At 39.0% G+C, this 22,952-nt stretch overlaps 2 protein-coding genes across 4 annotated transcripts; one reads left to right on the forward strand and one right to left on the reverse strand.

Annotated features, from left to right (window-relative positions):
* Window positions 1–418: 418 nt before the first annotated feature.
* On the forward strand, window positions 419–14,325 carry alpk3a (alpha-kinase 3a). Of its 3 annotated transcripts, none has more exons than XM_034878232.1 (15): window positions 419–640; window positions 950–1,229; window positions 1,641–1,673; window positions 2,028–2,149; window positions 2,951–3,068; window positions 3,219–4,545; window positions 7,615–10,060; window positions 10,495–10,642; window positions 11,192–11,319; window positions 11,419–11,454; window positions 11,555–11,829; window positions 11,940–12,028; window positions 12,141–12,358; window positions 12,449–12,497; window positions 12,587–14,325. In XM_034878232.1, exons 2-15 carry the CDS (start codon window positions 1,090–1,092, stop codon window positions 12,924–12,926), a joined length of 5,469 nt encoding a protein of 1,822 aa, XP_034734123.1. In that variant the 5' UTR covers window positions 419–640; window positions 950–1,089; the 3' UTR covers window positions 12,927–14,325. The 3 variants fall into 3 exon arrangements, with proteins under 3 accessions (XP_034734123.1, XP_034734122.1, XP_034734124.1); XM_034878231.1 differs by having other exon boundaries at window positions 492–640; window positions 908–1,229; XM_034878233.1 differs by lacking the exon at window positions 1,641–1,673 and having other exon boundaries at window positions 495–640; window positions 908–1,229.
* A 592-nt stretch (window positions 14,326–14,917) lies between these two features.
* Window positions 14,918–22,416, reverse strand: slc28a1 (solute carrier family 28 member 1). The gene is made up of 18 exons (XM_034878254.1): window positions 22,141–22,416; window positions 21,858–21,937; window positions 21,706–21,782; window positions 21,353–21,444; window positions 21,023–21,212; window positions 20,790–20,931; window positions 20,452–20,565; window positions 19,566–19,643; window positions 19,379–19,459; window positions 19,179–19,259; window positions 18,888–19,013; window positions 16,933–17,063; window positions 16,669–16,837; window positions 16,127–16,324; window positions 15,548–15,629; window positions 15,367–15,465; window positions 15,182–15,287; window positions 14,918–15,041 (listed from the first exon to the last, which is right to left on the reverse strand). The coding sequence occupies exons 1-18, from the start codon at window positions 22,142–22,144 to the stop codon at window positions 14,921–14,923; spliced, it is 1,971 nt and encodes a 656-aa protein (XP_034734145.1). The 5' UTR covers window positions 22,145–22,416; the 3' UTR covers window positions 14,918–14,920.
* Window positions 22,417–22,952: the final 536 nt, after the last annotated feature.

Genomic DNA, 22,952 nt, shown 5'->3' on the forward strand with positions numbered 1-22,952 from the left:
CTAATACAATGGTGTAACAGATGTCATTCTGAAAACAAACTAAATATCATTGTAAACAACGTAAGAACAGTCTATAACCACAAAAATAAGACCAATCAAAAACAATAACACAACTAATGTATCGTACATCAATAAATAAAAGTATGTGTTTTGTCAGCTGAGCCTGTTTTTGTCTAATTGATGTGAAACGTGAGCAGCAAGTATGTATATGTTTTGCAATACAAAGTGAGGGGGGCCGTTCTTTAGCAACTCTTATGCAAATCATAGGACATAGACCATTGGTTGTCTTCAGCTACAGACACAGACATGTTTTGCAAGTCCACATCCACTCCACTACAGTGTCTCACCATGTGGGACACCCTTTTTCCAACTTATCAACATTTGATACTTTTACAATATTACCATTAATTAGTAATTTTAGTTATGTGATCTGGTTTGAAGGGTCAGCTTTTACTTTAAAATGAGTTTAGTTTTTAGACGTCTTTCCTAAGTCTTGGAAAATCTGATGTGCTCTTGCACCTATTTGTAGGGCTGCTATAAATAAGCCCCTGTTGGCAACACATGCGTGTCTATGATAGGCAGTTACAGAGATTTTCTTCACAGACTCTGTCTTGAAAGCAACACTGACAACATCTCAATGGTAAGTTGAAAAATATACCTGGTTTTAAGGTGACCAAGAAACACCTGGATCATATCATTAATATGATTAAATAAATAACATGTTTTAGGTTTTTGTTTGACCACTAACAGCCCTTCCACAACCAGATAGCTGATGTCCTATTTATAACTTGCTCGAATGCAAAGTACTTGGCTTGGTGTTAAAGAACAAGCATTAAGTCTAAACTGTGAGTTTGTTTTTTATATGAGCAAATGACCCAGAAACTTTTTTTTATTTTTTTTTCAAGAGGTTCTCATACCACTCTGAAGTGTTACTTACTTTCTTCTCCAGGGGCTTTTACATGGATAACGCCATCTAATTTGAGCCCTGAACTTTGACAAACTGTGGACGTGAACACGGAGTAGTTTCACGCTGTGGGTAATACATTTACCTTTGGATTGGACATTTCTTGTGAATTGCTTCGGGGGACGATGACTTCCAGACGGCCAATGACTCGCTCTTACTCTGGCAATGGGAGGACAAGCAGCTTCAGTGAAGAGGAGGGCAGCTCTTCTAATGCCCGCACAGAATGCCGCAATCCTTACCTTTCCAATGTTAGGCCTGAAAACAGGTAGACAGTCTCGTCTATAATCCATGCATAGAGGATGTTTCTTGTGAAGCAGATTTGTGTTTAAAAAACTGATTTATATTTCATGGTGGTAAAGAAAAGGCATCTGGGTCAGGCAGATTAAGTAAAAAAACAGTCACATAACATAATCTTTCTATATTTAAATGTATTTAGCTCGAGTAAATGATAAGTCAAATCACAGATTTTTACCACATTGATTAGATGTTTAACTTTGTGGGTCAAAAATTACATTTAGCACATCAATTATGCATTTTTCTGTTTCAAATCTATAATCCATATGAACAAAAAAAGTGCTCCTTTTCAAAGCGGAGGGCAGATATTAACAATTTCATGTAGGTGGGGTACACAAAACTGAATCGTTGACATCCCTTTATCTGCCTCTCCTCTGAATAGCTATTCAAGGTATTCTCACTACAGGCCAACGAGGTAATCCACACTTTTCAAACATTCCTCCCAACTAACATTTTAACCACAAAAACTGGTTTACACCGAGAATGAAACCTACACGTTTGAACTGTAAGTGTTTTGTCAAGTGTTGCGTTTAGTTTTTCATGTTGGATTGACAGTTTTGTTTTGCTTGACATCTCACAAGTCTCTCTGTCACTCTTTCACACTCTCGTCACTCCTTCGTCACTACCAGACATTCCCATTAACATCTTTTTTTATTAAGCAAGTTGATGGATTGAACTGCACAGAGGTGATGATGTCACTGAAATGATACTTGTGTCTATGATTTGAAAACAAGTAATTGACACTCTAACGCATAGTGTTTGCTTTCAGGAGCACATTGTGCAGCGTCATGGCTCAGCTGACCGAGGATGTCCAGCCATCCTTTGAGACCACCTTGAAATCAAAGGCAGTGTCAGAAAACTGTAATGTGAAGTTCAACTGTGTGGTGTCAGGTACGTCTGCAGATTTGCATGCCTCAGCTTGTTGTTTTTTGGAGTAATAGACTTTTGGGACTGAGTGATGACGAGACACCGTTTGACTAATCTGAAAACAAATCAAGGATTCCACTTTGAAGGCACCAAAGAAACATTTCAGGTTGTTGTGTTTCTAACTGCAGGCAGATTGGATGAATAGGCCCATCCAATAGTTGCAGCTGATCCAGCAGCTGACACATCACAAACATGATGCAACTGCCTGTTAAACACATACATGCCAAAGTCTCTTACACTGCATTTTGTTTACAGTATATTTCCCATTTAAAATAATATTTAGTGCAAGCTAAAGGCTTTAGTCTTTTCAAATATTTGTAGATAGTGTATAGTCTTTTATTAACTCCTACATTAGGCCATTGCGGTGGGATCAGGGGAGAACTTATAATATAAGGGGAGAAGCCAATAATCAATGTCCTCACGTATTGTCTGCATTTCGGTGCTGTGACCCGTTTATTTTCCCTTTGTCAAACCATTCAAACCCTAACAACTGAGTTGACTGACACCACTGACACGTCTGACACGCCTGAAAAGCTGTCTGCTTTCCCCGTTTCTCCACACACCTGCTTAGCTGAGACTGATTACCTTTATGCCTTTCCAGGCAATGCTCCACCCAGTGCTCAGTGCTGCGGATTTTATACATGGTATATAAACAAAACAAAACAAAGTGTTGTGATGGCTTCAACAGAGTACTTTGTGGCACTAGAGGTGTAATGTTTATAACCCAGAGGCAATGCATTCATTATAATCTGTCCATTTCTTTAGGCTACCCAGTTCCAGAACTGAAATGGTATAAAGATGATATGGAAATGGACCGGTATTGTGGACTTCCAAAATATGAAATTCATCGTAATGGAAAAATCCACACCCTCCATATATACAAGTATGTAACACTACCTTGCAAGAATAGTAATCTATTGCATCAAATTATTAGAAATTCGGCTTTTCGTTTTATGTTGGGAGCTGTAACACAGTCAGCGTACCTATGATGTGATTTAAATAATGTTTATAATAAAGGTGTTTCTGTTTTCAGCTGCACATTGGATGATGCAGCCATCTATCAGGTCTCAGCCAGCAATAGCAAAGGGATTGTCTCCTGTTCGGGAGTTTTGGAGGTTGGCACCATGAACGAGTTCAAGATCCACCAGAGGTTCTTTGCCAAGCTCAAGCAGAAAGCAGAAAAGAAGAAGAAAGATCAGGAGGAGCAGACCAAGAAGGGGGATAAAGAAAACGTTCAGAAAGAGAAACCGCAGTGTAGCCCAGAACGTCCTCAAAGGAAGCGGCACATCCCACCACCAGAAGAGAGGCCAGTGGTCAAGGAGCCTTTGGAAGATCTGGGAGCTGCTGCAGTGCCTAATGGTATTAGCAGTGAAATCAAGGAAACTGTGACATCCAAAGACCTGGAGAAGGAGCTATCTCCAGATGAGGAAACCATGGCCAAAAAGAAAATAAAGATCTTAAATGGTGTGGATTCTGGGGTCAGCAGCGGTGACAGCAGCAGTGGTAGAAGCCATATGATGGGAAATGGAGGGGAAAACTGTTATGATGGAGGAATTGGTTTGGCACAATTCCTGGCAGAGACTCTCCAGTCCCAGGCTGTTGAGGAGAAGCAGAACGCATCTCGAGGGGAGAAACCTAAAGAGATGGACATACCTAATGTAAGTGCCAGTAGAGAGAAAGAGAGAGAGCAAGAGGGGTGGCGAGACGTGAAGGAAGAACAAGAAAAAGCATTTGAAGGAGAGAATGAGAGAGAGAAAAGGAGAGAAGAAGAATTGACCATGAAGAGGGAGAAAGAAATGGAAAGGCCTATGGAGATGTCTCATACAGTACCCTACACAAAACATGGTCCAGGTGTCAAACATCACAGCAAGGATCACAAGGATCACGAACACCACAACATCCAGGCTTCCATCTCCTCTGTGCTCCACACAGTCAAAGACTTCTTGTTTGGTAAGAGCAGGAAGGACTCTCGTGATCACATTGAGAACAAGGAGAAAGAGTTTGACCACTTGCCTGCCTCAACGCCGCCATCATTTCAGCTGCAACCAGAGCATAATCAAGTGTGTAAGCCTCTAACGGAGGACGTTGTGCCTATGGAAATAGATAAACTGAAGGAGCCTTCAGAAACTATTGATACAGAAAAACAGTCAGTGTCACTGAAGCCACATGAACATAAGAATGAAGACGGACACACAGACCTGCCACCAGCTCATAAATTGCCACCTGAGAGCATAGAGGAGTCCACAGGGCAGAGTGCCAAGGCAGCCAATGCTGTGGAGAAAATAGAGGTGTCTGTGGGTCCAGAGAGCAGCAGTCCAGGTGAAGAAATGCCATTGTCTGGGCTTCAAGTACTCAATGAGGTACGTAAAGTGGTCTTGAAGGGCAGCTGGCTGCCCCTTGAGAGCTATTTATAGGCTGCGTTTGTGTGAGACGATGATTCAGCTACCCCAGGGTCAAAGCCTGAACTATATCAACTACGACACAGTTTAGGATGTGAGTGCTGATGGTTGCAAATGTGGTAGATAAGAAGCTTGTGACTCATAGTTAGATGTTGACAGTGTGGGTTAGTCGGAACTGTAAAACCGCTTTAAAGCATACAGAATAATATCAGTGGTCAGCAACTGGCGGAGTCAGTCAGCCTGGCCATGTGAAGCTGTGGTCATAATGCATTTCTTTACTGCGTATCGCTCAAGAGCGACAAACCAAACAAGACAGTGTGGGAGAAATAGGGAACTCAGAAACTTGCACTAAATATGTGTGGAGGTGGGAGGATGTTGTTGATCTACACTGCAGACTGTAAGAGAGGATGAGGAATGTATCAGATGTTGGCTGTGATGAATGGGACACAATCTTGTATAAAGTACTTGAAAGCAATACTTGAGTAAAAGTACAAGTGTCTTAAGAATTTTAGGTTTTTGTTCACTCCAACGTACAAAAACATTTCTTGTAAGTAACGAAGACGCTAAGGGGAAATACATTGGAGTACATTTTATTTCGAAAAAGTAGTGGAGTGAAAGTGAAAGTTTTCAATAATATAAATAACAATGTAAAGTACAGATATGTGAAATTTATACTTAAGTACAGTAACTAAGTATTTGTTCTTTGTTACATTACAACACTGGTGGGACACCAGTGCGTCAGAGATCATGATGAAACCTGTATGTCAGAAGTGGTTCTCACATTACAAACAGGGCTTTGCATGACAGGAGGCCGTGTGGTCTTGATGAGCAGGAGTAGAGCGGCAGGTCTCGGCATGAAAGGAGGGCCTCGTCACATTGGACACATTCCTCACTGCTCTTAAAATAAACCTCTTCCTCATCTAAAGAAAAGGGTGGTAGGCAGTACTTTTGTCATCTCAGTGTTCCGCTTGGTAAATTGTTTCTTGTCTGTCATGTGTGGGGAATCAGAACTATCATCCAATGGTTAATGTGCTGTCTACGCCCTTACAGTAAGGAAGCTGATAGCGGTTTCAATTGTTTTTTTGAATGTTCTGGGTTGGACTGCTGTAGATCAGTTTTCATGTGTCTTTGAGGCTCTCGGCCATATAATATGGATTTCTTTCATCCATGTCTTTGACGTGATGAGGCAGGAACTCTTTTTTTATGTTATGCAAATACATGGCCATGGGTTTCCAAATATTCAAAAATTAAACAAAGAGAAAAGTAAAATTTTCAGATTTGACCTCAACCTCTTTTTTGTCTCTGTTAAGTGAAAATCAGTGGCCACATTAACTTGAAATATACTAAAGTAATGGTTAAACAGTCCAAGCATGCACTTATTTAAAAAAAATCTAAATATCAAAATCCCTCTGATGTTTTAGTTATTAGAATGTGATTTCTCCTTCTGCATGCTTAAGGAGGAAGTTGGGAAGACCTTTTTTTGAACGTTCTGAAAGTTATTTTAAGCCACCCAAACCCAAAATGAATTTCCTTGAAAGTTAAATATGTGTACGTAAATGTATTCTGAGTTTGTGAATTGGTTAGTTTCTTAATAAATTCAGCTTGAAGTGCACAACACTATGTTCACATATTGTTTCTTGTGCACAGTGACATGTTGAAAATGAAACTGAAGTCTATGTTTAAACTTGATCCACCTGCAGAGAGATTGTTTGTCCATAATGTGGAACTACAGCTGTACCTTTGCTAGGGTGGTGGTTTAATGGGAAGCTTCGTGCATAAGTAGTGGGAGGAAGTTAAACCATGTATTTGAACAGTATTTTCTCACATGGCTGTGACATCTATTTACACACCGAGGTGTAGTGATGACCACAGCTTCATTTTTAGACTGAATGTGACACCAGTTCTCTTCCATCGAAAGCAGCAACTTCTTTTTTTCTTAGTAGTCAATGCTGGCCAACCATGTTGTCACAAGGCGTTATGTGGCTTTGTTACTCTTCTGCAATCATTTTAATGGTGTGGACAGTAGAAACCAGGGGCAGTGAGGGGAAAAACCCAATAACACTTGTACATGTAGCTTAAAGCTTTGCCCATTCATCTTCTTTTTGGTACTTGGCACTCTTAAATTTAAGCTATTTGTTTTGTTTTGTTCTTTCTTCACCAGCTATACGATGACAACATTATACAAATCATGTTATGACTTAACTTTTGTTGTGAGACAAGCAATCATTCATTCACTGTCCAGCAAGTTCTTTGTATAAACAGCATACGTCATTCATGGGGGAATTCCCCTGTCTGTGTTTTAACATAAGAGAAAAAGCACACAGGCACTTCTATCATAGACCTAAATATATAACATGTATTCATGGCTAAATGCATACAATTTTGGTATTATTATTATTATTATTATTATTATTATTATTATTATTATTATTATTATTAATAATAATAATAAAAATCGCAAGTGGAAATTACATGTAGAAAAACAAAAAAAAGAGAATGCCTGTTTGTTCAAAAATCGAAAAAAAGAATTTGATCCATGCACGTGTAAACCAAAGACTCTAAAGAGGTGTAAACACTTGGATTCAGCTACTTGCATGTTATAGAAGTTCCTGAAATAGGCTGACAGGTGATTAAAAAACAAGAATAACCTTATGTACTGTAGTTTTTCCACCGTGCTCTCTTCCTCTCTGTGTCGAGAAATCATGTACTGCAGACTCATGTTTGTCAGAATCTGTCACTGTTCATGAGTCTGTTAATTTATGGAAGAAAAACCTGTCTCAGTCTAAAAGCGTTGCAGTGACAAAGGTCACTGCAATAAATTTGCTTCAACAAGCTTCTAATTCCTCAACATGTTTTTTCAGTACATTGTGAGGTATTTTGCCACTAACAAATCAAAATTTTGTTTTGCATAAGAAGTTACACTAGCAGTGTAAGGCATGTGTGTTTAATGGAGTTCCTTGTTAAAGACAAAAAACACTGCTGCAAATGCACTGAAGCACTAAAATGATTTGTTTGTTTACTTTCCATCAGGCTGAAGAGGAAGACTCTCAGATAGCATCAGTTATTAAAAAGGTTCCCACACAACAGCAAGATTGCCTCATAGTTTCACCACAGTCTAATCACCAGGCTGCAAGAGATGAATCTTTACTCAGGGAAGAAATATCTGTCCTGCTACAAACCCATGGCCCTTACGAAGAGGAATGCTCCCCCACATCCACCCTCACTTGTTTGGAAGAACGCTGGACTTCCCCTCCCAATCTTATCTTAGTGTCAAACAGCCACAGCCTTGGAGAAGCACCCACTGAAACTTTACAAGAAGAGAAGATGAGTGTTGATAACAAGGGCAAAGAGGATGGCCATTCTTTCAATAAGATATGTGAGACAGCTGAAGTGAAATCAAAGAAACAGCCATGCTCAGATATAAACAGATCTGAGACTACGGAATTAACAACATGTTCACTGGTAGAAAGAATAGAGCCATGCCAATCTAAAACACCAGATCAGGCACGTTTGAGTCTGCCTGCTGTGGCAACATACAGTGTAGAGAGAGATCAAGTAAACGAACAGACTGAATGTACTTCACCCATTCAGGAAATGAATGTAGGGTTTCCGCCCACTGCAGTGGTAGAACGTTTAGAGAAGGGTGACCTAAAAATACAGCAAGAATGCACTCCTTCCACAGCAGAGGAAAGCCCTGAAGTCCACAATGTTAGTTCAAACACAGGTTTTAGAAATGGTAAAGAGGAAAGCCAATTGAAAGAGGTACTGATTTCTGCTTTAGATTTAGAAGTTAACTCTTTTAACAATCTAAAAACACAAGTCATTTTAGAAGGTGAGAGCACTGAAGCAAGATATGAGAGTTTACAGTTTGAGGTGGAGACAGAAAAGAGAAATCCAGTAAAAGTTGAGGAGTTAGATGAATCTAAGAGCCTCTCAGTAACACAAAACAAGAAAGGTAATGCCTATGTTTTAGAGGAAAACAGTAGTGTTACACATCAAGACAACAGTGAGAGACAGCAGGGTTGGCCCTCAGCAAATATCCCACAAATCCAAATATCTACAATTGAAGACACCCAAGATATTAAACCAACTGTTGCAAGCATAAACCCACATGAACATTTTATAATCCCAAAAATTGAAATATTGGAGCCTGAGTTCAAAGAGTGTACTCTCCCTCTAACTATGTTGGCACTTAACAAGCAAGAATCAGGGCCTGCTACTTTGCAACAATATGATGCAACTCATGTGCCTGAGGCAATAATCCAAGATCAGAATCTGGCTGATTTTCCAGGCGTGCAGAACGATAAAAACCTCTTACCTACTAAGAAAGAAAAGGAAGTTACGCAATTAGATGATGAGACAAAAATGATCAAACGGCAGCCACCACACATGAAAAACAGTGAACAGCTCCCTCACATGGACTATGCATCAATTCCTGTTATAAATGTTTCATGCACTGATGACAAGGAGGACGACGTATCCGTAAACGCCGATATTTCAGATACACAGCGGCCTTTTGAAACTCCATCGGTGCCTTTGTTTGTGGTGCCACCGATCTCTGTAACTTGTCATGAAAACGATTCTGTACTCAGTCTGCCCACTCAAATTGAGTTGTCAGAAACAGAAACTTCAGCTGCCACACAGAGAGGAACAAAGCATGATGCTGACAACACTATGCCTGGAGAAACTCAAAGTAGAAAACAGAACTTAGAAGAAATGTCAGAAAAGAGTATAAAAGAAAAAAGTCCTGCTTTGCTATTTGAAGCTCTTATAACAACGGTTGGTGACAATGTGCCATCATTAAGTAAAACAACAGATGACAACATTGTCCCTGAAGTCTTGAAGACAAAATCCCTTAAAGAGGCCAAGATAGAGAATTCTGTGTCTGCTGAGGACCTCCAAAGAAACAAATCATCTGTTGAGAGACTCTGCGCTAAACCCCCGGCTCATCCATCGCTGAGTCCAGCCAGTCTCCGCAAATTCATGTCCAAAGCTGCTGCAGACTCAGACGTAATTGCTGGGGGTGACCGTCAGAATGACAAAGCAGATGAAGATCTGAGTGGAAACTCAACACCAACATCATCCCTCTCCTGTGAGAGCAGTCCCCGACTGAAGCGCAGAGACAGTCTGTCACTGATACGCTCTGCCACACCTGAGGAGTTGGCCTCCGGAGCTCGTCGCAAAATCTTCATCCCAAAAACTAAAGAAGATGGAGAGGGAGCAGTGGTTGATGCGCTAGATACCCAAGGCAAGAAGGAAACCCCCTACATGTCACCCAGCCAGGCTCGCAGAGCAGCATTACTGCAAGCCCCCACAGGACAAAATACTCCACCAATGGAGAGGCGCTCTCCTCTGCTGAGCCGCAGAAAGGCCACCTTGGAGGTTCCAAAAGTCGCAGAGGAGACTCCCACAGAAGAGCCAATCAGCACCAAACAAGAGGAGAAACCAGCTGAAAAGAAGCTAAACCCTTTGAAAGGTAAATAACAGAAAGATATAAAGATTATGTTGTGGGAACAAGTTTCAGCATGTTGCCCAATAAGAGCCGTTTCAACTTCTTTGCACAATTTGATATTTACAAAATGACTTACAGTAGTTAATACTTATCATTTTAGTTACCTTAATTAATATACACCAGAACATGTATGTACAATATGGCTTAATATCAGGCTCAGGAGAATCGCGTGTGATAAGCTGTTATACGGCAATTGTAACATGTTTGACTTTTTCGTGTAGTTTTCACAAAATACAAGAATACCATAATTACAAATGGTTCGGTGAAATGCTAGTTTGTCAACACATGAGTGTGATTAGTAGTACACCAGTGCCTGAGGATGTGGAAACATTAGAAAGTTTCTCCACTCTCCAGTACAGTATATATTTACCTTGGGCCCCCCACACATGCACCACCAGCTCCACAGGTCATCCGTAAGATCAGGGGAGAGCCGTTCCCAGATGCCTCCGGACACCTGAAGCTGTGGTGCCAGTTCTTCAACGTGCTCAGTGACGCCACCATTAAGTGGTACAGAGATGAGGAGGAAATACTAGAGGTGAAGAGAAGGTAAATCCCCTTCTTGTCTTACAACGTCAACACTGCCCTGACTACCTGTTTCACAAATCAACAGTTTTGTCACATTATGGTGTTCAACTTGTTGTATTACACCTTTTTCCCCACTGCTATGTTTTGAGGATTTCCAGCTGACATGACTGGTAAAAATGGACAGGTTCCAAATCTGAAATAATAATGCTACAAGGATGAACAGGATCTTTTTGGGCCTCAGAGTGCATCCCATGGCCCTCTGTCATTTTCAAATTCTCACTGCAGAGATGACCAGCTCATGTGACTGTGAGCCCCACAGCTGTAACACAGAGAGGTGAATCTCTGGCTAGACACAGAAACTGTAACCTGACACATTATTTTTCCCATCTCCAGGGGGCATTAAAAGTCTTTAAATAAATGTTCCATTGGCTGCTGTGTCAGCGCAATGCTGCCGCACAACGTGGCCATCTGTCTTGCAGTGACACCTTGTGGTTTTTTGTTGACGTTAGGTACAACTCAACTTGATTGTTTTCAATGATTATGTGTTTTTCTATTTTCTTGACCCTCAAGTGGAGGAGATGAAAGCCAAGTAGCACTGGCTGTGGTTCTAGCATCCAGCCATGACTGTGGAGTATATGGCTGTTCGATCAATAATGAATATGGGACTGACACCACTGACTTCCTGCTCAGCGTTGATGGTAAGATACAGTATGCCTGGGAAAATCAGCTGTGAAATCTAAACTTTTTTATATATAAATAACAATCTTATCAATTCTTTCTGTTTTCTATTTTTACAGTTCTGTCTGAGATGCTACTAAAAGATGATTTGGAAGGTACTTTTTTCAGTTAGCTATCTAACATATCAGCCTCTTTTATAATACTTTTTCTGTAAATGATTACCCATTGTAACTATGTGTTTCTGTTGTTCTTTAGTTGGAGAGGAGATCGAGATGACCCCACTGCTGTTCAGCAAAGGCCTGGCCGACTGTGGCAGCTGGGGTGAAAAGTACTTTGGCCGCATCATGACAGAGACAGTGCACCTCGGGGAGGGCTGTGCTCACAAAGCTAGCAGAGTGAAGGTCATTTACGGCCTGGATCCCGTCTTTGAGTCTGGAAGCGCCTGCATCATCAAAGTTCAAAGCCCCATTGCCTACGGGACCACGCAGGAGAGCAACCTCACAGAGAGAAATCTACAGATAACTAAGCAAGTGAGTGGTGGATTTATTGTCTCAGAATCTTTGGTAAATTGCTCCCAATAAATTCCTAGTGATTACAATTTCAGAATTGATCTACTTTATTAAATTATTTGTTTTGCCAGGAATGCAAAGTCCAAAACACTATTCGAGAGTACTGTAAAATCTTTTCGGCTGAAGCAAGAATTATTGAGAACTTTGGCTTTTCAATAGAGTAAGTACCATGCTTATTTTACAGAATCGGATTGGAGTTGAATGAATTGATTTCTTTTAAAATGTACAACCCTGCTTTTGATCAACCGACTAATGGTTTGTGTTGCCCACAGAGTGATACCTCAGTATCTGATGTACCGGCCTGCTAAATCTGTGCCATATGCTACAGTAGAGGCTGATCTTAAGGGTGTCTTCTTCAAGTACTGTATGATGGATCCTAAAGGCAGGCTGATTACACGAACCATGTCAGAGGTGGAGCAGAAATGCAGCACTTTCCAGCATTGGATCCATCAGTGGACACACGGCAATTTGCTGGTGACTCGGCTGGAGGGTAGGACACACGTACAAGTTTATAACGAGTGCAATCCTTCATCTGTTTGTAGAAATGATATTAATAACCTACTGGGATTCATTTTTGCAGGTGTTGAAACAAAGATTACAAATGTTAGAGTTGTGACCAAGTCAAAAGGGTTCGTATCTTAACCAGAACATGAAAATGTTATTGTTGTTGTTTTCTATCAGAATAGCTGGGGGCAAAAATGTGTTTTCTGTCTTCCAGATACCAAGGACTAACAGAACACGGCTCTCCTCAAGTGTTTGAACAGTTTCTGACACACCATCAGTGCAACTACTACTGTGGACTTCTTGGCCTGCGCTCACTCAAGACTATGGATAGTCTGCAGCAACCCACCAAGATGAAGGGCTCCAAGAGCCCCCTGCTCAACCGCAAATTGGGCTCTAACAGCCCACAACTGCAGCGAAAAGGACACAGCCCTCAGATGTCTAGAAAGGCTTATTCTAGCCCAAAGGTGACTAGAAAAGTTCAGGAGACAGAGGATGATAAATCAGGTGCCAAACCCAATCCTGCAGAAATTGTTGATGTTCTTGAAATGAGGTAGGTAGAAGCACCTCAACCGTGTCAAGCGCAATTTTATTGCTTTTAATGGTTTAGTATTACCTGTTTCTTTCCAGTTACATAAACTAGCAAGGACTTGAAGAGTGACATTATAAGAAAAGGAATAGTTGGTTGACCTGACATGTCATAAAGAATTACTGTGAACTTCTCAGTCGCCATTACAGTTACAGTAGAAGACATCCTCCAGCTGCTGTAGTTGAAAAGCATACATTAAATGCCTAACAGCAAAGCAAGTTTTTAAACTCAAACAGTGTGAAAGTAAAACTGGTTCACACAGAGTTATTAAACAGTTTAAAACACTTGCCTCAGAGTCTTACTGTATCAGTTCTATGAGTGGACGAACAACTCTAAGAGCAGTTGTGCTCGAAACGTAACAGACAGGTGCAATAAATAAGTGGATATTGGAGCCCTGCAGTGTGCAAGCTTTTTATTTCTGTACTACCAGACAAAGAACTTTCTAAGCAATACCTGTCAACTCAAAATCATCCTCATTGAAAGATCAACTGCACTTCACACTGTTAAATAAGTATGACATTTTAATGAAGAGATGTTAACATTTTCATGGTTTGATTTAAAGAATTATGGAGAATAAAACCACAGCCACAGAGGGGGTTGTGGAAATGTGTCCATGTTAAACACTGCATGTTCATCTGTGATGTACAGAATGTGTGTAGGACATCCTTGTAGAGACGTTCTGTATAGCTTGCTTTCAAACTGCCAATGTAGCATTACAGTAATTACAGAACCATTTTTAGGTCAAAGATGTTTGCATGTTTTTGGTTACTAGTTTTTGATTACTTTGTATCTGTTGTGTCTGTAATCAGTCCTCTCCTAGTATTTTAGAATTAGGCTGGTGACGGCAAAGCAATGAGCAGTAAGGGGCTTACCATTAAAGTCTTTACCCATAGAAGGCTCACGCTCATTGACATGGAAACACACGAGCGATGAGGAAAGCTGATGAATGAGTACCACTCAGTAATTTGGAGCTGACCTATGCACTCTGGGTCATCTAAAACCACACTAAACAAAATAACTAAAAGAGCAGACTCAAGACTTTCAGAAGCCTATTGATCACTAAGAAAGGCTTGAGTAAGGCTCCCTGAATGACATCTTTAAAGTTTTGAGTTTTTCTTGTGTACAGTTGGCCAGCAGGATAAGAATCAGAATGAAAAGTATTCAGTTATGTCATTAGTTTGCACACGTGTTCATGATTAAATTCCACCATTTGTCATTTGTTTTTTACAAATATTAAAGAACTGGCAAGACGTCTTTAGAAATACCTTTAGGAGATTATTGGTTCATGATCAAGAAGAGTCTTCAAAGTCCTCTGCTCTTAAACTTTAGTGTCGTTACTTTATATCACTGTAATTGCATGATTGTTTATGACAGAAAAATAAAAAAAAGAGGTTGAAATATTGAAGGAGCGAATGGTGTTAATGTTTGGTGCCAACAAACTGTAATGTGTTTATGTGTGCATTAAGTGTGGAGAAAAACTGTAAACGAGCGAGTGAGTGAGTTAGTGAGCGAGTGAGTGAGTGAGTTGTTTTACAATGTGTGCTTTGTTATGTCACATCATGTCAGCAAATGTTTTTTTTAAATAAATATGTAAAACATTTGTGTGTTTGATGACATTTTCATAGGTTTTTATTTTTTCAAAAAGTCTGTTTGTATATATATCAATAACAAAATAACAAAGTCACTCAATTCTATTTTAAATATTTACATTTATCAAAAGTTTGAATATGAATTTGAATATTTCATGAGGTATATTTCTGAAGGTCTGTCCTTTTGATCCATGGATTTAAATAAAAGCCAATATCTGAATTAATTTACAATATAATACATGATACATTTATCTTTAAAAGATGTGCACATAGGCTTTACATTTTCACATTAACGGTGACACAAATATATAAACATAGAGAGGCACGTAATCAACTACAGTAGAAAACTAGACTCTAATATGTATTTTCCCCTCTAATTACAAACTGTCACATTAGAAAGACCACAGCACTGACAACATTTAGAGAAAAACACAGTGACATTTGCTACATTGCTCCATGATCCTGTGAACGAGATGGTCCCATTGTTTATAGTGCTGCAAGAAAATGCATTTGAGATGTGAGTCCAAATAGCCCACACAGAGATACTTAGCTATCTTAGTGCACATTTAAGAAACTATTAACCCTGTATGTTGCATTTTAAATCAGTCACCGCAACGAAAATGTACATGCTTACCTTTCAAAGAGCTCTCGACAGCAAGTTTGCACATTTGCATCTGTGGTATTGAAAGCAGTTGTCTCAAACAGATTCACACAGCCAAGTGGAGGAACAGTGAGGAGCCCTTAGAAATAAAGTGAAAAAGCTACTCAGTTACAGCGCAGCAGGAAACTGGACTGCCAGTTTAATTCAAAAGTCCCTACCTGCAATGCAAGCATTGATGAGAGATACACAAGTCCCAGTGAGCATAGCTCTCATCACCAAAGACGAGACATCACCTCTTCTGGATGGGCATATAGAGGCTTTGAGAAAAAGAAAAATCGTTATTGAGAGAGTATCCAATGGCAGGACAAAAGCATGACAACAGATTGATACATTACTCACATAGACCTCCAATCATAATGCCCAGGGAGCTGAAGTTGGCAAACCCACAAAGAGAATAAGTGGTGATTAATTCTGATCGTTTCTGAAACAAGACAAAAACACAATCATGTAATGTTATTTTGTGTTGTGTAAAATCATTTCCCCTTTAATAGTTTAGTGTGTACATTTTTGATATAAATGAACGTCCTATACATTCAAGCCTTTGTCAAATTAGTTGCTACAAAGCTAATTAAGACTATCAGCTCCACAAAACTCTCTCTGTATTTCTCTCAGAATGGCTATGTTAAGAAGATTGTGGCGTCCAGTGACTTTCGCACGCATAAAATCAAGTGAAGTTAATTATTTCTTCAGAAGATGAAGTCCATCATGTTTTTTTAATCCTTTGTGTCCACCTTGGCTACTAGCAACTGTGCACGATCACGGAAGGCTTGTATCATGTGACCGCACTGACAGTGTCGGTGCCATAACTTTGGGGGGTGACAGGAACTACGCACTATAGCTTTAATTCTTTGGTGCAGTGCTCATGAATTTATAATTGTAGCACACCCACACTCACTCCAATAAAGAACATTTACTCACAGATATCCATTGTGTTACGCCTCCAACAATTTTATCAAGTCCATTGAGTCTGTTGCTCTTCAGTACAGACAGTTTCTCGTAAGCTGCAAACTCATTGAGGAAGAGCTTTGTGCCAATTAGTTCAGCCACAGTGAAACTCTCATCATATGGTACTCCCATCATAAAAGCCACAGGCATGAATACGTAGGAGCAAATCATCTATGAGCACAGAGAGGAATGAGGTTATTTGGATATTGTTAAGACTCACTCATAAAATCAATGAAATTTGCGCATATAAATATGTGTATGTCCAAGTAATGCATAAGAAAATACATAATCAAAACTAATATGTATTTAAATGTTTATTTATTTATTAATATACTCATTTTTGATTTTGAATGGGATTTTAATGTTATAAACTCTTTATCTTATGACCACCTGCACATTTTTGGATGACCCCTTTTGATATTACAATTGAGCAAACGTTTTTTTCACAATCCAAACACAAATTGCACATCATCAAAATATCACACTTAAGTTATCAGTCTTCTGCTGAAACGTACCTGAAATGTGATTTCAGGATATCCCACCATGCCGCCAAGCCAACGCAAAGCTGCATTTATGAACCCGAGAATGGAAAGAAAGGCTATCAAATTTGCTGCAATGTTAGCAACAAGACCTATTGAAGCAGATGCTCCACTGCTAGCAGCCTCCAGGATGTTTTGTTCATCCCTAGGGAGTTTTAACAACAACAAAATAAAATACTTTAATTAAAAAACCAGAATAATCATGATGGCAAAAAATATTAAATTAAAGGACATACACACCCACAAGCCACTTTAATATTCTTCTCTGACTTAGAGGGACTCTCCTCTGTCTCTGGGTAAGAAATTTTGGAGATGGCCAAGGCACAAGGAGCAGCCATTACAGAGGCTGAAATCAAGGCAGATGCTTCAATCTGCAAAATACAAGGAAATGTAATTTAATTCATGGCGCTGTGGTGGAGTTACTGCAATAATCAGCAACAGATTATGTACAGTATTTAATATTCTGCATAATTGTATGTTAAAGTACTAAAACTGCTAAAAATTAAAACAATAAAAAGTCAAAAAGTACAGTTTTTATTGCCATTTAAGATGATCACCACCATCTGTGTCCTAATTACCTATTGTAGTTTTCTGATTTTTACAGAGATCGACTAACATTATCAGATATCCTATCAAAACGCAAAAAAGATCATGTAAGTCAAATCTATCCCATCTTTTCCATGGTTGTAGTAGTCTGAGTAGTCTTTTGTCTTCAGTCTACTAATTGTGCCCTGGATCTGATGGCTAGCAGCTTTCTAAAGATGCTTTTTGACTGCTTGTCAGCAGAGATATCCTGCAGAATATTAACCTTCCAGACAGGTGTTATTCAGTGACCCAAATTGGTTTGGCCTCTTCTGAGGACAAGCAATCTAGATGCCAATAACACATCTTTATTAGCTCCACTGGGAGAAACACGGGTTGGGCTTTTAGGCACGGATCTAGATTACCTAACAGGTTGGGACAACTTCATATTCATTGGGGAGTTCTGTTCAGAAATAACAATTATGTTATGGTTTCAGGTTTTATCTGGTCTCTTCATCCTGTTTTTCTTTTCTTTCTCTTGCAATAAATTCATCCTGCCTTCTCTTGCCTACCTGCATTTTGGTCTTTATTTCCCTGCAAACTGTCACTAAATATTTATTGTGGTAAACCCAGAAGTTCAGTCCTGGGCTCCATTCTATTCTGATCTAAAGCTTTGTAAATAGTTTTTTAAAGAAATTGGATGGCTCAAAATGTTGCCAAAGGTTAAGAATCTGAGCGTTTACTTTGATAGTAATAAAGTGTTTTTAACCACTTGAAGAATTACCACTGTAGTGGCACCTAGCTAGTTGCTCCTGTTTCTTCTGTGCCACATTTTGTCAGTCTAACTACAACCAGTATTTAAAACAAGAGCAAACGAGTCTTTGATGTTAACTTATAAAACAAAGTTACATAGACATGGTACGCACGGTCAAACTGAGTTGCTTTCAACATCTCTAACTTCAAACTAAACAAAATACATACAATGTAGTGCTATCTGACTGGAAGCTCAAAATATCAGACCTACACATTACTAGATTATGCACTGTAAACAAATACATATCTTATGAATTTTCATGAAATAGTTTTTTACCATTTTAACTGTCTTTGAACTAAGTTATTTCAGATGAACTAGTCCTTATTTGGCTCTTACAACCAGTCACATAAGGACTATCGCAAGACAACTATGAAAACTATAAAATTTGTGCATTTGTTTCCCAAAACAATGCAGCAAGGATGTTGACCACCGTAAAACTGAGTGCACCTATTGCCCCTAGACTGAAATCAATTCACTAGCTGTTTGTCACCAAATTGATATTGGGTGCTTCTCATTGTTTTCCAATAAGTTTACCGCCTAACTCCACATTAAATTACTGGCCTCCACAGTTTATGTCTGACACACTCACATCAACTGTTCCTCCCTCCAGGACTGAAGCCTATGGCGATGCAGCATTTAGTTTATGAGGCCCCAGACTATAGATTTAAGAATGTGCACCTCACTTCATGTGACACATTTAAAAGAAAACGTGCTTTGTTTCACACCCATGGATTGTTATTCATATACTATTCATTTTTAAATAACTATCATCTCTTTTTGATATATTTTCTGTATGAAATGTGCTCTATAGACATATATGTATGTATTATGTGGTTGCATGAAAACAACTTAATCTCACGCCAAATGAGATGAAAGCCCCCATGACACTGCCTGCAATTGTGGCAAATCCACCAGTCATAACAGCATGGATCTCAGATTTGGTCATGTCTTTCAAATAAGGGCGGATCAGCAGCGGAGCTTCAGTCTGATGCACAAAAAGGAGCAAAAGAAAACAAGCAGAGTAACTGTAGATTTCTTTTAGTGCAATTATTTATGACAGAGAGATTGCAGCTCATGAATTTTCAAAGCAAAAAAGTCAGAATAGTATCAAAGATATTGTAACAAAGACATTAAGTCTTGTTCAGAGTACCTGCCCAACAAATATATTGCCTGCCACACTCAAGGTCTCTGTGGGAGAGGTTCCCATCGTTATCTGCATAACCCATGAGATCTGCAAGGACAAAAACACATGGCTCTTGGTCATAGTATGACACAGCCAGCACAAGCAATATACACCCAGGCTTACAGGAACCTAGAATGCAGTGAGGTAACACTTCAACCTTTCCTTACCTTCAGAATGAGCCACTGCATTATCCCCAAAAAGTAAAGGACTGACATCACACTGCTGAAGAATACAACAATGGGCAAAGCCTGGGGAGATAATCACAAAATTCATGTTTAACATAGTCAATTCCAATAACTTACAATCTTGGTTAAGTGCTTACATTTAAGAAAGAATACAACGCCATCCACTTACTTGAAAGGCAAAAAAGTTTTCAATCAGAACATCCCCAAAAACAAAACTTGACCCTTCTTTGGTATAGTCAAGGAATGTCTGTAATCAAAAGACAAAGAAGAAACATGGGTTATGTTATTTCAAATGATTATTTATGTCTTCAATCCATTCATTTATGACCACCAGTTGCAATTACACATTTATTCATATTTTACAATAGGACATCATAGAAATAAATCAACAACTAAGAAGAGACAGTAGGTTGTGCTGCACATTAAAAAGTGACTAAATGAGCACATGCCTGTGCGCACGTTCTGCTCCCTCAACCCTTGACTCAGGAATAACACTGAACAACAAAATAAAGTAGCTCTAAAGATAAGCATGTATGATCCACTCAGTTAAAGAATATTTTACCTTGGTAGATAACGAACACTGTATGCCATACGAGCATAGTAGCTTTATGATCACTTATGTTATGACTGTTAGATCACACATTTCACTGTAATACTATTCCTAGATACATTGAATATAAATGTACATTTTGTATGTTGTTAACATAAAATGGGTGACATTTTCAATCCGTATTCCCTATTAAAATAAGTTAGTTTATAATCTACAAATACCTGTTAATGCTATGTTTGCTGATGATTTGGGAGTTGTATTCTGAAGATCTGTGATCTTAATGGGGGAGGAGAACTGTATCTTGTGTAATAATCACAAGTGTGTATCCTATTATTGAATATACTGAGGTCACACACATGCCTAAGTCTTTTTTCATATAAAATTGCAGCGTACACCCGTTTGTTCCTCCTACTTAACCACAAATATGTTTTCATTATTTTTGGTAGAATGCACCTTTTCATTTGAACAAAGTTTAATATTTATGTAAAACACCTAAAAGAAGTACCTGGACTTGGGCTCCAAGCCATTCGAAGGCTATGAATCCAGGCTGCGTTCTTATAACAAAAAGGCCAATACAGAACTGCAACCCGAGACCCCAAAACACAGGCCTCCAAGATACCTAAGAAAGATTTTTAAAAAGTGAGTTAGTGTATCAGGGTGTCTCCATGTTATCACAAGGAAGCTGCTAAACCTGAAGATGATAGGGGCACAAGGCCAGACTATATCCAAAGTCTTAGCAAAACAGATCACAGATAACTTGGCGATAACGTCCATTTTGAAACAGTTGCCACCCTAGTTATCATCTTTGTGTAGAATCAGTGGTTAACTCAATGCAGAACTCACCGCTGTCCTGTGTGCTGACAAGAGGAACACAAGCAGGATGAACATGCAGACACCTCCGAACGAGACAAGCTGCTGAGGATTCTGGCGTGTGTCTAAGGCCAGCCACAGAACAAGCAGGACCACAGCTACTAAGATGAAAACCCTGAAAACACATTAACAACAACTTCACTCATAAACAGATTGCATAACGTGTAGCTCAGTTATCATTAACTGAAAACAAGACATCCACTCACCATTTTAACCATTTCAGGTTAGATTTAAAGCATCTAACTGCAGGTTTAAAACACTGACTGATGCTTTTTCCTTTGTACTCCTTCAAAAGTTCATATGATTTAGCAACAACAGCCAAACTGGTTAGGACTACAAGAGCGATGGACCTCTGGAAATCCAATACACAGGCTGCAACGAAGTATGCCACATAACCTACAGGACAGAACAAAGCGTTTGTTAAAAAAACATTCACATGATTATTCCTGTCTTGTTATGATCTTCAAAAGAAATATCATTCCACATAAACAAACTGCAACTGATTGTAACACATATGAAGAGACTTTTAAAATTACCTGCTCCAAGTAAGCCCAGTACAACGTATTTGAAGGTTTTTGAGTGAGCCTTGATGTAATCCTCTGTGGCATTAATCGGCTTGGAAACTTGGCTGAAATACAGGACAAAGTATATGTAAGGTCCACTTGCGTAAGGAAATTTTCAATTTCAAATATAGTTTCAATATCGAGTCAAAGTTCACAGTAGCACAGTAAACAGTTGGACATATTTTTCATAATTATATGTGCATAGTACTGTACATTTACAAATTAGATGCAGAATACAAACTGCATAGGTTTAATGCTGTGCGCTTGCTGTGATAATTGCACCCAAAATAAAACAAGTATTACTTTAAAAAGTGCAACTCACACACCTTAAGTATGATCCCAAACCTTTTTTCGTCTTTTTTGTCTGCCGTTTGACGTTGCTAGTATCAGTAATGTTGTCCTCCTGGGAACGTAAAATACATTCTTTTTCAAACAAAAACATCTTGTGCTAATTTTCTTAAAGAAATGTGATACATACCTCTATTTCAAAAGCCTGGTTGTCCACACCATTTCCATTGGTGTGGATTAAATTATTGAGCTGTACACCGTTGGTTTCCGCTGAAAAACACAATTGTTGTTCACTTTTATGCAGCAGCCTTTGGGAGAGCAGGCTTTAACTTAACAACCAGGAATGCCAAGCAAGTAACAAGCTGTGTTTCTATGTACTCTGTGAGATAAGAAAGAACATTAAAAAAGTCCTAGTGAATTAACTTGTGAAAATGGTACACACAAATACCAGAAAAACAGAGCTAATAGCTTACTCATTGTGCGTCCTCCTAATCCCGGCTGTCAAATGCTGTGCTGTAAATTCAGTCTGCGGGAAAACCTAGTCTGCCCTCTATGAAACAATTAATCATTAATAAGAGACGCGCTATGTATCTGTCCCAGGAAGTTCACATTAGTGTGATAATACAACAGATATGATAAAATGAGTCATATAAAGCAACATTTGATTAGATGTGATGTTAAGCAAGTTTGTCAAATTACTGGAGCAACAGATGATAAAATGTTAATTCTTAACAGATGAAGTGTTTGGGTCTGACAGATTAATCATGAAGGATTTTATCTGTAGAAGAAAATGCTCCAACCATGCTTTAAAGCTACAGTGTACGCAAGAATTTGAAGTAGAGAGAGCCTTCTTCCGGTAGCTGTCCTTCTCCCCTCTTTGTTGCACGGGCAATACATGGACAGAATAGGAGCGATGAAAGAATATTATGGATTTTTTTGCCCCACCGACGCCAAAAAGTAAAGTACCTACTACAGCTTTAAGTTAGTCATAAAAAGTAATTGTGCTCCTATAAAAACCCATTTCCTAAAAGCATGTGAATCAACAATATGATGAATAAAACTTAACTGAAAAATGGCTTCTAATTTTACTGAATTAAAGATACAGGTAACCCTTCACATTAAATAAACCCATTTTATATGGTTAGAATAGAAAGAAGTTATAATATCAGAGCACACATTACTCAAGGAAAATAAGATAAGTATGTGAACTTTGACTATACTATAAAACTATGTGACGTTATTAAAAGGTGGAGTCTGCAATTCTGGAGAAAGATTGTAGATATTT

This window comes from Etheostoma cragini, chromosome 8 (assembly GCF_013103735.1).
Source record: "Etheostoma cragini isolate CJK2018 chromosome 8, CSU_Ecrag_1.0, whole genome shotgun sequence".
Classification (NCBI taxonomy): Eukaryota; Metazoa; Chordata; class Actinopteri; order Perciformes; family Percidae; genus Etheostoma; species Etheostoma cragini.

What these genes read in the sequence shown, in the direction of transcription:
- slc28a1 (XM_034878254.1), bottom strand. An exon ending in GGTTTGGGATCATACTTAAG is followed by an intron (nt 21,445 to 21,705) that starts GTGTGTGAGTTG and finishes CCTGTATTTCAG; the next exon opens with CCAAGTTTCCAAGCCGATTA. An exon ending in ACTGGGCTTACTTGGAGCAG is followed by an intron (nt 21,213 to 21,352) that starts GTAATTTTAAAA and finishes TCTGTCCTGTAG; the next exon opens with GTTATGTGGCATACTTCGTT.
- alpk3a (XM_034878232.1), top strand. Translation starts at nt 1,090, where the DNA reads ATGACTTCCAGACGGCCAATGACTCGCTCTTACTCTGGCAATGGGAGG. An exon ending in TCTCACTACAGGCCAACGAG is followed by an intron (nt 1,674 to 2,027) that starts GTAATCCACACT and finishes GTTTGCTTTCAG; the next exon opens with GAGCACATTGTGCAGCGTCA. An exon ending in GGCTTCAAGTACTCAATGAG is followed by an intron (nt 4,546 to 7,614) that starts GTACGTAAAGTG and finishes ACTTTCCATCAG; the next exon opens with GCTGAAGAGGAAGACTCTCA.